Source organism: Rosa chinensis, chromosome 7, assembly GCF_002994745.2.
Source record: "Rosa chinensis cultivar Old Blush chromosome 7, RchiOBHm-V2, whole genome shotgun sequence".
Taxonomy (NCBI): Eukaryota; Viridiplantae; Streptophyta; class Magnoliopsida; order Rosales; family Rosaceae; genus Rosa; species Rosa chinensis.
In genome coordinates, this window is record NC_037094.1 from 38,095,155 (window position 1) to 38,110,866 (window position 15,712).

At 40.3% G+C, this 15,712-nt stretch overlaps 1 protein-coding gene across 1 annotated transcript; it reads right to left on the minus strand.

Moving 5' to 3' along the window:
* Positions 1 to 4,783: 4,783 nt before the first annotated feature.
* Positions 4,784 to 6,241, minus strand: LOC121050647. Its single transcript, XM_040511435.1, has 3 exons — positions 6,184 to 6,241; positions 5,493 to 6,090; positions 4,784 to 5,219 (listed from the first exon to the last, which is right to left on the minus strand). Exons 1-3 carry the CDS (start codon positions 6,239 to 6,241, stop codon positions 4,784 to 4,786), a joined length of 1,092 nt encoding a protein of 363 aa, XP_040367369.1.
* Between the last annotated feature and the right edge of the window lie 9,471 nt (positions 6,242 to 15,712).

The following is a 15,712-nucleotide window of genomic DNA, read 5'->3' on the forward strand; positions in this document are numbered from 1 at the left end:
CTTCGGTTTCCAACCCGAAATCCTGATGAGAAGCTACATAAGGCTGCGTCAGAGGGAGAGAGATCATGCGGCGTCTGTGATGAGGGAGAGAAGTTGATGCAGCGTAGGGATATGAGAAGGGTTTCATAGCAATGAGTAATTTCTTCAACCAATCAAGGGTAAATATCGGTATTATAGAAATTTCATTAATCTACAATCACTAGTGCCACAGTTCACTTCCGACTTCTGGCTTCTAAAAGCTGGGTTGATGCTGTCACGCCCCTGATTTTTAACACAAATAAAAATCGATATACAATCTCATAATTATACATGTGTGATCATTCAGTCATCAATATCAAATACCTGGAAACTTTTTCCCTTTAAACTACATACATATTGATGCCCCGAACCCACTATGTCAATATTGACCCGCTCCACAGAGTCATATATTACATAAGCTTACGAATTAAATTGTCAACAACAAAATAAAACGTAAATGCTCCTCAGAGCTTACTACAACGGAAGTTAAAAATAACGGTAAAGTCACAAAATTGTCTTCCTACCGTTAAGCTGCAAGCACGCTACCCCAACTTCAGCCACGATTATCCTGACCTGCAGGATTAACTCCTACACCGTTGAATAGTGTACCGGGTTGTCACACAACAAAACCGGTAAGCTTGTGAAAGTTTGCATGAGTAACTCAAAACAATCAACATAGCTCACACAGGAAATAAGGAAAACAACTCACACTTTGGTTCCTTAAAAACACACAACATAAAAAACAACTCACTCCTTGGTTTCTACCAAAGCGTAACATAGAAAGCAACTCACTCCTTGGTTTCTATCAAAGCATAACATAGAAAGCAACTCACACCTTGAATTCTATCAATCGTACCATAGAAAGCAACTCACACCTTGATTTCTATCAATTCGTTAATAAGGAAAACAACTTGCACCTTGTCCCCTTAAAAACCGTTAATAAGGAAGCAACTCACACCTTGTTCCCTAAAAACACGTAATCTCACGAGTTAGATATAACCTAGCACCGTTACCCCATGAATCACAAATGGCAGACAGACAAGAGCTCTAACTGAATTCGTAACCACTCGTCTGGCCAAAGACGTGATTACCTGATACTCTGCCCAAGGTCATAGACCTTCATTCCTCGGACTTCTTAGTACCTCGGAATAAAACATTGAAGAAGTCGCACAGGACTCAAAATGTTACACAAATCTCAACGCTTTTCAAAAAAAATCGAAATCAACATTTCCACAATCATTTGTTTTCCGAAAAGCCATGACACAAACAATAAAAAGCATCATTCATGCATATTGTTTTCATAAATCAACAAAATCCAACAAAACATATATATTTCACGTAAATATATATATATATATGTAGTCATCCGCTCAGGAATGCCTAGCTACTAATACCAACTATAGTTTGCAGTTAATAAACAACTCTCAAAACGATAAGGGTATTCCGTTCGTAAATGAACCTTGTGAGATTACTCACCTTGAAACTCCCGCTGCGTCTTCAATATAGAATAAAGCAGCCAAATAACCGTCCAAAAATACTTCGTTAAGTACCTAAGGAAGTACAGCCTTGATTAAGTCAACGAATCACAATTAAATAAAGTTTGAATCCCCAAATCGAACTAAAATCTCAAAGGTAAAGCCAAATTGAGGCGAAACCACTTCCGAGACCTCCCAAAGTCTCCTGAATACTTCCACGATCGATATGTCCAAACCACAAGTCGATCAAACGCTCGAATCCTTATGGATCGAATAAATCAACCGGTATGAAACCGTAAAAATCATAACAAATTCATACGAACTCCAAAAATTGCATATTATATATCGAAACGCTAGTATCGACGAGTAGAAGATATATAATACCAGAAACAGTCCCTTACATGGCCAGAACGCCACCACAGGCGGTTGCACACCGCCACCGGCCGAAACTCAATATTTCACAAAACTTCCAACATCAAAGATGTTCATCTCAACATGCTTATCAATTTTCATAATTAGCATGAAGTCAAAATCGAAGTGAAAAGGGTAGAAAACTACCTTGCAAGCCATGGATTACTGTTCAATCCAAGTTGAACCAAGTTTCACATGAATCGATCCAAACAACCACAACAGATCGATCCAGGAGGCTGCTGCGAGCTTCCCAAGCCTAGTTTGAAGCTTCACTGACGTCGGAGATTGGAGAACCGATCGGGTTTGAATACACATATCTTCGCCGCCTTCTAGCGCCGCCGTGGGTGAGAATCGCTACTAGAGGATGCCAGAGGGATGACTAGAGCAAGGAGGCGAACTGATCTAGAGAGTTTCACCTCCGGAGACCGCCAGAAAAGTCAGGTCGGGTTGGCCGGGTCCGGGTAAGGTTATACGGATATCTTCGATACTAAAGGTGCAGCCGAGAAAAAAAAGAGAGAGAAGAGGGCTTTCCGGAAATGGCAAATGGAAATTATGAAAGAATTTTCGGATTTTCTCTATTTATACTAAAACGGAAACTTTTTCCAAAAGCCATAACTTCCTCATACAAACTCTGATTGATGCGTTCTGCATGTTCACGAATTCGTATCAACGCGCTCTACAACTTTCGTGAAGGAAGTTTTCTGAGAATCCTGACGTATAAAAAGTCAAACTTCGCACGACCCTCTAAACTGTGAAATTCAAATAATTATACGTACGAAAACAATTCCACTTCACATACAACTTACGGATAAAGCACAATAACAATTATTCGTACAACTGGTCCATTATTAATTACGAAAATTAAATAACGAAAATCCAGGTCATCACAGTCTACCCTCAAAAGGAATTTTGTCCCGAAATTCACGCTTGCTGATCAATAAACAACTGTGGGTACTTCGATCTCATATCCGACTCCAATTCCCAAGAAGCATCAGCATCGTCATGGTGACTCCGCAATACCTTGACCAAGTCAACTTCCTTCCTTCGAAGTTGCTTTGTTGACCTATCCAAAATACGAACAGGTTCAACAACAAAGGTCGTATCCGCATGTACCTCAATCGTGCCATAATCGATCACATGTGACTCACCCTTGACATACTTCCTCAACATAGACACGTGGAACACATTATGCACACCAGACATACTAGGAGGTAAGGCAAGCCTATAAGCCAAATCTCCTACCCTCTCCAGAATTTCAAAAGGTCCGACAAACCTTGGTGATAGCTTCCCTTTCTTGCCAAATCTCACCACACCCTTCATGGGTGAGACCTTCAAGAACACATGATCACCTTCTTTAAACTCAACCTATCTCCTTTTCAAATCTGCATAACTCTTCTGTCTACTCTACGCTGTCTGAATCATGTCCTTAATAATCAAAATCTTGTCAGTAGTCTCCTGCACAATCTCAGGACACAATAATATCTTATCTCCTGCTTCTGCCCAGCAAATAGGAGATCTACATGGCCTACCATATACTCATATAGCGCCTCATATGGTGCAATGCCAATACTGGAGTGATAACTGTTGTTATATGAGAATTCAATCAATGGTAGATGATCCTCCCAACTTCCCTTGAAGTCCAACACACAGGCTCTCAACATATCGTCCATCACTTGGTTCACTCGCTCAGTCTGCCCATCATTTTGAGGGTGAAATGCCATACTCAAGTCTAAATCAGTTCCCATGGCCATTTAGAAACCGCTCCAAAATTTTGAAGTGAAACGAGCATCACGATCAGAAACAATTGACACAGGCACTCCATGAAGTTTCACGATCACCTCGATATAAAGCTCTCACAACGTGTCAACCGAATAAGTTACCGACACAGGAAGAAAGTGCGCCGACTTTGTCAGACGGTCAACGATCACCCACAATGCATCATGATTACGTTTGGACCTAGGCAGTCCAGTAACAAATCCATTGAGATCTGCTCCCATTTCCACACGGGAATAGGTAATGGCTTCAAAATACCTGCATGTCTCTGATGCTCAGCCTTCACACGTTGGCAAGTAAGACACTTGGAAGCATACCCTGCCACATCCCTTTTCATTCTATTCCACCAGAATTTCCTTTGCAAATCCCGATACATCTTGGTGCTTCAGGATGCACAGTATACCGCGATCGATGTCCCTTACAAAGAATCTCTCCCTTGAGGTCGACACGATCCTGAACATACAACCTATGTTTCATTCGCAAACCACCATCTGTTCCCACCGTCCACTCCGATGGAACACCAATGGACGAATCTGCAGCTAACTCTGCCAACTTCGCATGTGAGAACTTATCCTCTGTTTAACCCTGAATGATCCTGGAAATCAGGGTAGGCTGTACTGTGATACTTCCAGGGAAACTCCTATTCTCAACTCTTGCTTGTACAAGGTCAAACTCAGATGCAGTCTCTAACATAAGCCACTCCTGAACCATAACAGAAGCAACTATACCTCTGGGCTTCCTACTCAAAGCATCTGCCACTACATTGGACTTTCCTGGATGATACTCAAAGGTGACATCATAGTCTTTTATGAGCTCCATCCACCTTCTCTGTCTCATGTTCAACTCCTTCTGAGAGAACAGATACTTCAAACTCTTATGATCCGAAAAGAGTTCCAACTTCTCCCCCTACAAGTAATGCCTCCAAATTTTCAAGGCAAAAACAACTGCAGCCAACTCCAAATCATGAGTGGGGTAATTACGCTCATGAACCTTCAACTGTCTAGAGCCATAAGCGACAACGCCACCATGCTGCATCAACACACACCCCAAACCCTGATGAGACGCATCACTATAGATGACTAAACCACCACCACTCGTGCGAATAGTCAACACTGGGCTGTGGTCAATCTTCTCTTCAACTCATTGAATGCCCGCTCACATTCCTCAGTCCACACAAACTGGACCTCCTTCCTGGTCAACTTGGTCAAAGCCGAAGCTATACTAGCAAACCTTTCGATGAATCTCCGACAATAGCCCGCCAAACCCAGAAAACTATGTACCTCAGTAACTATAGTGGGTTGACCCCAGTTCATCACTGCTTCCACCTTAGAAGGATCCACAGAGACTCCATCCTTCGAAACTACATGACCAAGGAATTTGACCTCCTTTTGCCAAAATTCACACTTCTCGAATTTCACAAACAACTTCCTTTCTCTCAAAATCTGTAGCACAGTCTGCAGATGCTTATCATGATCCTCCAACGACTTGGAATAAATCAAAATATCATCTACGAACACTACCACGAACTTATCCAAGTACGGACTAAACATACGATTCATCAAGTCCATAAAGGCAGCAGGTTCATTGGTTAGACCAAAAGGCATGACAACAAACTCAAAGTGTCCATATCAGGTCCTAAAAGCAGTTTTAGGAACATCCTGTTCCTTCACCCTCAACTGGTGATATCCGGATCTCAAATCGATCTTCGAGAATACGGTAGCTTCCTTAAGCTGGTCAAACAAGTCATCAATCCTAGGTAAAGGGTACCTATTCTTGAACGTCACCTTGTTCAACTGCCGATAATCCACACACAACCGTAGTGAACCATCCTTCTTCCTCGCAAACACTACATTTGCACCCCAAGGAGAAGTACTAGGTCTAATGAACCCTTGCTCAAGTAAACCATCAATTTGATCCTTCAACTCTTTAAGTTCAACTGGTGCCATCAGAAAATGTGCCATGGATACAGGTGTAGTACCTGGTATCACATCGATAGTGAAATCCACTACCCTCCTTGGAGGTAACCCTGGTATGTCCTGAAACATATCACTGTACTCGGAAACTACAGCAATCTCTGCCATAATCGCAGCATAACTCACCGATTCCACATGAGCTAAGAATCCTGCCCTCAAAGCAGTATATGACCTAAGACACTGATAACGAAACACCGACTGTCCAGGCATATGAAATGACACTATCATTTCAAAATAATCAATCATGGCATGATTTGGCCTCAGCCAATCAACACACAAAATAACATTATACATATGATCTGCTAACACAATCAAGGTCGCGGTAAACTCCCTACCACCAATCACAATTGGGCATGCATCACAAAACATACACAACTCAAGGGAAACACCAAGTGGGGAAGTAACACACAAGGGTCTAGCAAGAGGCCTAGGAGTCAAACCTAACATATCAACCACAGAACTAGATATGAAAGTGTGGGACGTTCCCGTATCAAACAACACCCTAACAAAGAAATCAAATAAGGATAAGATACCTTCCACTCCGGTATTCTGCTGACCAATAGCAAACACCCTGGCCTGCCCCTGAGGCATTTGCCTCTGCTGGTTCCCTTGTCCCCTACCCTGCTGCTAGGTACAATCCCTGGAGAAATGCCCCGTCTGGCCACAAGTAAAGCACGCCAAGTTCTTTGGTTTTGTGCAAGCCTTAGCAGTATGGCCAATCTCTTTGCAGTTGTAACATCTCATGGGTGCTCCCTGCCCAATAGGTGCAACCCTGGCAATCCTAGGAGGTGCAGCCCTAGCCGGCGCCTGCTGATTAGTCATCTGCCTCTTCGAGAATCCACTTCAAATCCCAGATGCCTTACTGCTCCCCGCAGTTGCCTTTCCCTTCCTTTGGAAATCCCTCTTGGCCAATTCATGTTCCTGGAAAGTCAGGTTCTCCTGCTCAATGGCCATAGCCTTAGCGAAAATGAGCTCCACCATCTTCAGTTCTAGAACAGCGACATCGCGCCGGATCGAAGCATTCAATCCCCACTAAAACTTCATAGCCAGACTCCCCGCATCCATCTGTCTCACAAACCTATAAAGTCTCGAGAACTCCGCCTTATAATCCCTCACACTCATAGTCCACTGGACTAACGAGACGAATTCCCTTTCCAACTGCTCCCTCACCAAAGGCGAAAAGTACTTCTTCCTGAACAGTTCCACAAAACCATTCCAGGTCATGGTGGACACATCCATAAGTCTCTGTGTGTCATTCCACCACACCCGTGCATTACCTCGGAGCATAAATGTGGCAATCTTTCTCCTCTCAATGTCGTCGCAGACGACCATCTCGAAGTAGGCAATCTTTCTGCTAACATGTGATCCGTACCTCCCTAAAATGGGACTCCTCCCAGCCTCAAAATCTCCTTTGCCAACTTCAACAAACGAGTGGGATCTACAACATTCGCAACCTCCACAATAGGTGGAACAGGCAGGTCAACATTGGATGCCTCGACCTCATTCTCAAATATCTCTTCAACAGGAGGAGGAATCCTGCCCCTACCTCGGGCTCTACCCCTACCTCTGGGTCTACCTCGACCCCTAGCTCGGCCTCCTTGTGAATCCATCACCTTAGGAGCATAACAACCTGTGATTAATACTTGTACAACTTCCAACCACAAGTATAAGTTAATGTTATGACTAAATCAACCACAACACTACGTCAGAAGATACATGTCACGCCCCTGATTTTACACACATGAAAATCGATATATATAATCCCATAATTATACATGCGTGAACGTTCAGTCATCAATACAAATACCTGAAATCTTTTTCCCCTTAACTTACACACATATTGATGCCCTGAACCCTCAAGGTTAATATACACTCGCTCCATAGAGTTATATATTACACAAGCTTACGAATTAAATTGTCAACAACAAGATAAAACGTAAATGCTCCTCAGAGATCACTACAACGGAAGTCCAAATAACGGTAAAGTCACAAAATTTGCTTCCTACCGTTTAGCTGCAAATATGCAACCCCAACTTCAGCCCCGATTATCTTGACCTGCAGGATTAACCCCTACACCGTTTGAATGGTGCACCGGGTTGCCACACAACAAACCCGGTAAGCTTTTGCAAGCTCGTATGAGTAACTCAAACCACACACAACTCACACCAATCACGAGAATAACTCACATGAATCACGTTTAAATCAATAAACAAAGCACGAGATAAACTCACTCAAATCACGTTTAAATCAATAAACAAAGCACGAGATAAACTCACTCAAATCATGAGATAAACTCACACGTTTAAATGAATAAACAAACGCGTTTCAATCAAGAAACAAAGCACGAGATAAACTCACTCAAATCACGAGATAAACTCACACGTTTAAATGAATAAACAAGCACGGCGGACAGACTAGAGCTCTAACTGATCGTATTCACTAACCCGACCAAAGGCGTGAAGTCCCGATTTTCCCACCCACGATCCTCAACTCGTAAGTCTTTGGACCCGCGGTATAAATACCAAAACATTAAAGGAGTCACAATGGACCCAAAATGTTACACGAATCTAAAATGAAAGATTCCCCGTAATTGATCCCTATCAATTACTCCCGGTAAAAACTCATATTTGAATAAACCACCCGCGAACTAAAATGTTCCTCAAATACACAAATCTCAACGCTTTTCAAAACAAATCGAAATCAACATTTCCACAATCATTTGTTTTCCAAAAGCCACAACCCAAAACAATAAAAAGCACCATTTCATGCATATTGTTTCAAAATCCACAAACCACCAAAACACATATATTTCACGTAAATATATAAATACGTAGTCATCCGCTCAGGAATGCCTACTAATACCAACTATAGTTTGCAGTTAACTAAATAACTCTCAAAACGATAAAGGTAAGCCCGTTCGTGAATGAACTTCGTGAGATTACTCACCTCAGATTCCCGCTGCGTCTTCTATACAGAACCGAACTAACACTATCACCAACAACTCGTCCAATTCACCTTTAGAAGCACCTAATCACCAATGATCTCAAATCAGTAACGATTCACATTTGATTAAAGTTCGAAACCCCTATTTTGAACTAAAATCCCCAAAGTGGCGCCAATCGAGGCAAAACCACATCCGAGACCTCCCAAAGTCTCTGGAATACGTCCACGATCGATGTGACCAAACCACAAGTCGATCGGACGCTCAAATCCTCACGGACAGAATAATCGATCGGTATGAAACTGCAAAAATCATAACAATTCCATACGAACTCCAAAATTTGCATATTATATATCGAAACGCTCGTATCAACGAGTAGAACATATATAATACCAAAAACAGTTCCTTAAGTGGCCGGAACACCACCGGAACGCCACCACAGACGGTGGTGCACCGCCGCCAGCCAAAACTCAATATTTCACAAAGCTCCCAACATCAAAGTTCTTCATCTAAGCATGCTTGTGAATTCTCATAACTAGCTCGAAGTCAGAAAACAAGCTTAAGGGATCGAAAACTACCTCACAAGCCGTGAACAGTAATCCCAACTGAGTTGATCGAAGTTTCACGTGAATCGATCCAAACAACCACCAAGGATCGATCAACGAGGCTGCTCTGAGCTCAACCAAGATGACTTGAAGCCTCGCCGACGTCGGAACAAGGATTTCCGACCGGGTCCGAAAACGCCAACCTGCACCGCCTTCTACCGTCGCCACCACCGAGAATCGGTGCTAGAGGACACCACAGGGACGACCAGACGGAGGAGACGAACTGATCTGGAAAGTTTCGTCGCCGGAGACCGCCGCAGTTCGCCGGAAAAGTCGGATCGGATCGTCCGGGTTTGGGTCGGGTCAGCCGAATAATTTTGATTCTGAAGGTGCGAACGAGAGAGAAGAGAGAGAAAGGAAATAGTTTCCGGAAAAGGAAATTATGAAAATAGTAAGTTTCTCCTTCGGGAAACTTCTATTTATACCAAAATGGAAATTTCTTCCAATGGCCATAACTTTCTCATACGAACTCCGATTCTCGCGTTCCACATATCCACGAACTCGTATCGACGCGCTCTACAACTTTTGTGAAGGAAGTTTTTGGAGAATCCCAACGAATAAAAATTCAACCTTGAGCCCCCCCTAAAGTCATACCTTTCAAATAGAAATTCGTCCGAAACACTTCCGCTCCATCCACGAGCCACGAAACCGTCCAACAACCATAAATTAGATTCCGGAAATTCCTCGGAAAATAAATACGAATTTCCGGGGCATCACAATACAATTCTATCCCCTATGAAATCAAGAGTTAAATCTAAAGGTCCTCATTCCTCAAGAGATTATAACTCCTAGAAGCTACTTTAAGCTCCTACACTATGTTCACTAAGCCAACACTACCCTGAAGACTCACATTCCAACGCTCATTGCATACTCAATGACTATATCAATACCGAAGAGTATACGATGGGGATCCGCTGCAGACGGGCCATCACTCGAGGAGTACTGATTGTCACCAAATATGCACCTTACGCTCTGATACCAAACTGTCACGCCCCTGATTTTAACACAAATAAAAATAGATATACAATCCCATAATTATACATGCGTGATCGTTCAGTCATCAATATCAAATACCTGGAAACTTTTTCCCTTTAAACTATATACATATTGATGCCCCGAACCCACTATGTCAATATTGACCCGCTCACAAAATCATATATTACATAAGCTTACAAATTAAATTGTCAACAACAAAATAAAACGTAAATGCTCCTCAGAGCTTACTACAACGGAAGTTAAAAATAACGGTAAAGTCACAAAATTGTCTTCCTACCGTTAAGCTGCAAGTACGCTACCCCAAGTTCAGCCATGATTATCCTGACCTGCAGGATTAACCCCTACACCGTTGAATAGTGTACCGGGTTGTCACACAACAAACCCGGTAAGCTTGTGAAAGTTCGTATGAGTAACTCAAAACAATCAACATAGCTCACACAGGAAATAAGGAAAACAACTCACACTTTGGTTCCTTAAAAACACGCAACATAGAAAACAACTCACTCCTTGGTTTCTATCAAAGCGTAACATAGAAAACAACTCACTCCTTAGTTTCTATCAAAGCGTAACATAGAAAGCAACTCACAGCGTAACATAGAAAGCAACTCACACCTTGAATTCTATCAATCCTACCATAGAAAGCAACTCACACCTAGATTTCTATAAATTCGTTAATAAGGAAAACAATTGCACCTTGTCCCTTTAAAAACCGTTAATAAGGAAGCAACTCACACCTTGTTCCCTAAAAACACGTAATCTCATGAGTTAGATATAACCTAGCACCGTTACCCCATGAATCACAAATGGCAGACAGACAAGAGCTCTAACTGAATTCGTAACCACTCATCCGGCCAAAGACGTGATTACCTGATATTCTGCCCAAGGTCATAGACCTTCATTCCTCGGACTTCTCAGTACCTCGGAATAAAACATTAAAGAAGTCGCACAGGACTCAAAATGTTACACAAATTTCAACACTTTTCAAAATAAATCGAAATCAACATTTCCACAATCATTTGTTTTCTGAAAAGCCATAACACAAACAATAAAAAGCATCATTCATGCATATTGTTTTCATAAATCAACAAAATCCAACAAAACATATATATTTCACGTATATATATACACACACACACACGTAGTCATCCACTCAGGAATGCCTAGCTACTAATACCAACTATAGTTTGCAGTTAATAAATAACTCTCAAAACGATAAGGGTATTCCGTTCGTAAATGAACCTTGTGAGATTACTCACCTCGAAACTCTCGATGTGTCTTCAATATAGAACAAAGCAGCTAATCCACAAAATAACCGTCCAAAAAATACTTCGTCAAGTACCTAAGGAAGTACAACCTTGATTTAAGTCAACGAATCACAATTAAATAAAGTTCGAATCCCCAAATCGAACTAAAATCTCAAAGTAAAGCCAGATTGAGGTGAAACCACTTCAGAGACCTCCCAAAGTCTCCGAAATACTTCCACGATCGATATGTCCAAACCACAAGTCGATCGAACGCTCGCATCCTCACGGATCGAATAAATTAACCGGTATGAAACCGTAAAAATCATAACAAATTCATACGAACTCCAAAAATTGCATATTATATATCGAAATGCTTGTATCGACGAGTAGAAGATATATAATACCAGAAACAGTCCCTTACATGGCTGAAACGCCGCCAAAATGTCGGTACAGGTGGTGGCGCACCGCCGCTTGCCAAAACTCAATATGTCACAAAACTTCCAACATCAAAGATATTCATCTCAGCATGCTTATCAATTTTCATAACTAGCATGAAGTCAAAATCAAAGTGAAAAGTGTCGAAAACTACCTCGCAAGCCGTGGAATACTGTTCAATCCGAGTTGAACCAAGTTTCACATGAATCGATCCAAACAACCACCACAGATCGATCTTCCCAAGCTTGGTTTGAAGTCTCGCCGACGTTGGAGATAGGAGAACTGATAAAGTACGAATACACGAATCTTCTCCGCCTTCTAGCGCCGCCGTGGGTGAGAATGGCTGCTAGAGGATGCCAGAGGGACGACAGGAGCAAGGAGGCAAACTGATCTGGAGAGTTTCACCGCTGGAGCAAGCTGGAAAAGTCAGGTCGGGTTGGCCGGGTCCGGGTCGGGTCGGGTCGTATGGATATCTTCGATACTGAAGGTGCAGTCGAGAGAGAAGAGGGCTTTCCGGAAATGGCATTTGGAAATTATGAAACAATTTTCGGATTTTCTCTATTTATACTAAAATGAAAACTTTTTCCGAAAGCCATAACTTCCTCATACGAACTCCGATTGACGCATTTTTCATTTCCACGAACTCGTATCGACGCGCTCTACAATTTTTGTGAAGGAAGTTTTCTGAGAATCCCTACGTATAAAAGTCAAACTTCGCATGACCCCCTAAACTGTGAAATTCGAATAATTATACGTACGAAAACCATTCCACTTCTCTTACAACTTACAGATAAGGCACAATAACTATTATTTGTACAACTGGTTCATTATTTATTACCAAAATTAAATAACGAAAATCCAGGTCATCACAGATGCTGCTTCCGCTTTTCAATGGAAGCCACAGCAGCTTCTGGAAAAAGCTGCTCACAAGCTTGGTTACCAAACGCTTATCGTCTTCCGCTTATAAGCGGGAGAGCAAAAAAGCCCCCCCAAATGCAGAGTCAAAAGGAAAAAGACAAAGACAGTGGAAAATGAACACAATCACATATGCCTTTTTGCACAACGCAGGGACATCCTCTTCAATAGCATGACTATTTACTTCTTTGTAAGGTTGATAGAACAGTATATTACGATTTTAAAACATTCAAGAATACAGCACATCCCAAATATTGCAATTAGTTTGATATAGAGCAGTAGCTAAAGATATTACTAGTTAAACTGAAAACAAGATATTTCTTGGGAATGAGGAAATTGTAAGTTGAAAGTTGAAATGTTGGAAAATTCGATTCACAATTTTTCAACTTTCAAGAAAAATCAAAATTTGAAGAGTTTTTTTTTTTTTCCTTCAAAGAGTGCAACTTAAATATTATTTAACTTTATGGTAACCCCCTCTCACCTCAACACTTCCTCAGTGACTGGTTTCGGGTTCAAGCTAAGGTATTGTTCCTTCAACTCTTTAATGGTGCTCTTGGTTTCCAATTCTGCTGCATTTCAATTTGAGTTTAATTTCTCTCTTCATTTTAATCATTTACAAGTACATATTCTAAGTCTAAATTGAATCAGAGCTTTTCTTCTCATTCATTTCGTGCTTGATATCACCTATGTGATGCTTAGCATGACATGCCTGCCTTGAAATCAAACTCATAAGACTATAATAGTTCTGATGAACAGTCACTCACTTTTGACAGTTAAAAGGCATATTCATGAACCTTCCATTTTGATACAACTTGATAACCAGTTATACATTCTATTTTAATGTATTTAAATTTAAACTGGTGTCTGGTTTCAATCCTAAATTAGGAGTTTAGGAAATATCATTTTCAAATCCTCGGATTGATGGTGATAATAATTCAATAACTATGATATCCAAACCTGGAATGGGTGATAATAATGCTTGATCATTGATCCTTGATTATTATTTTTTTCAAAAAAGTTTGAATTTGAGTTTTATAGCTTCTGTTTGAACTCTTGGTAATGGTGAATTACTGAATTTGTGATCTTTGCATTTTGTGTTCTATTGTAAATGGAGGTTTTACTGTTTTAGTGTTCTACTTGAATGAATGAATGAATGAATGCAGACTTGTTTGAAGTTAATTTTTGGTTGTTTCAAAGGCATCGATTAATTAGAATTTCTTTTGTTGAATTGTTCAAATGAGCTGAAGGCTTCGAGAGGTCAATTTGGAGAATTGGAAGAAAACTTTAGAATTGTTGGTTTTGGGTGTCTATTATTTTTGGATTCTTAATTGCAGGTAATGAATGAGATTAAAGAAGAATGCATTTTCCATTTCTTTTTTTGGCTTTTGCTTTTCCCTTTGTGTTTCCTTGTCTGTACACACGCTCCTTCCAAAATGAGTGACCATGATGAATGATATGGATTGAAAATGATATGGAAGTTTAGGAAGTGATTCAATGCATTCAAATAGTTTTCTTTCCTTTTACACACGCTGTCCCTTTGCTTTTGCTTATGGGTGCTGCTATTGCCACCCTACTATTTTCTTAGTTCACCCTACAAAAATTAGAATTATTAAAAGACTATATTACCTAAGTGCAAAATGACTAATAAGTACACTAATTTTCTAAAATACAAATCTGTAAGGAAAACTAAATACATAACTAATTAATTTAAATACAAAGACTACTTAATTTCTCGTTTGATAACATCAATCTTCATCTTCTCCACCCAAATTAAAATTTAGGGTTAAAGACTTGTTACTCCTCATACTTTTCCCTTAAAAACAGTTTAGTACTTATTCTCCCTAACACTCACACAACAGGTCCTAAAATGACTATTATACCCTTCACTTCCTTTTTTTAAAAATTTTTCTCTCTTTTTGTTTTTAAACTCTCTCTCTCTCTCTCTCTCAAATCTCGAAATACAAAGGGTTTAGTTTTCTTCCAAATCAAGATCAAGAACCAAAGAGCATTACATACACAAACTCAATATAAAAATCCAAAGCGGAGAACCAAAAATCCATCAATCATTGTCCGAAATGTCTCATACCCAGTAAACGAAAATGAGTGTTCTTGAATACCTAGAAAAATTAAAAACAAAAAAACAAACAACAACAAAAAAAAAAAAAAAATTATAAAAATTAAAAATTATAAAAAGAGGAAGTGAGGGGTATAATAGTCATTTTAGGACCTGTTGTGTGAGAATTAGAGAGAATAAGGACTAAACTGTTTAATTTTAAAAATTTGAACAAAACTGTTTTTAAGAGAAAAGTATGAGGAGTAACAAGTATTTAGTCCTAAAATTTATTACCATTTCTTTTTGTCTTTTTGTTGCCTCCTCATCGTTAATTCGTTATTCAATTCGTAAAACTATTAGTGTTACTTTCATCAAAATCTTTGCAATGCCCTTTATGAACGCTGAAAGTAAAAAAATTTAAAACACGAAAAAAAAAAATCAATCTTTTTTTCATTGCTCATAGTTGTTGACTTACTAATCTTTTGACATGGATTGAAATAGACGAACATTGAAACTAAAAAAAAATTTAAAAAAAATGAAAGTAAATCAGATTATAATTTCATTAGGAGACTTTAATATATGTTAGTTTTTTTTATCGATATAAATTGTACTTACATAAGCATTTGCAAGCATAATTAGCTATAATGAGCCATGCTCATGATACCGCCAGCGGTACCAACTACCGCCAACTGTGTGACCTACGAAAACACAGCCAAGCAGGCTACCGCCTGAGCCCTGGCTCACCCCCAGATCACCGCTGACGCGCCGCGCCAAAAAAGCATCAGCAGCTCCAGAAGCTGGGAACTGAAGCACATCAGTCCCACATCGAAAACATGGAAGAGCTCAGCCTCTTCCCCACCCATAAAAGGTTCT

Coding starts and splice junctions, on each gene's coding strand:
- LOC121050647 (XM_040511435.1), bottom strand. CDS start 6,241: ATGCCTCAGGGGCAGGCCAGGGTGTTTGCTATTGGTCAGCAGAATACC. Junction 6,091..6,183: donor GCAGAATACCGGAGTGGAAG/GTATCTTATCCT, acceptor TTGATATGTTAG/GTTTGACTCCTAGGCCTCTT. Junction 5,220..5,492: donor AAGAAGGATGGTTCACTACG/GTTGTGTGTGGA, acceptor TCGTATGTTTAG/TCCGTACTTGGATAAGTTCG.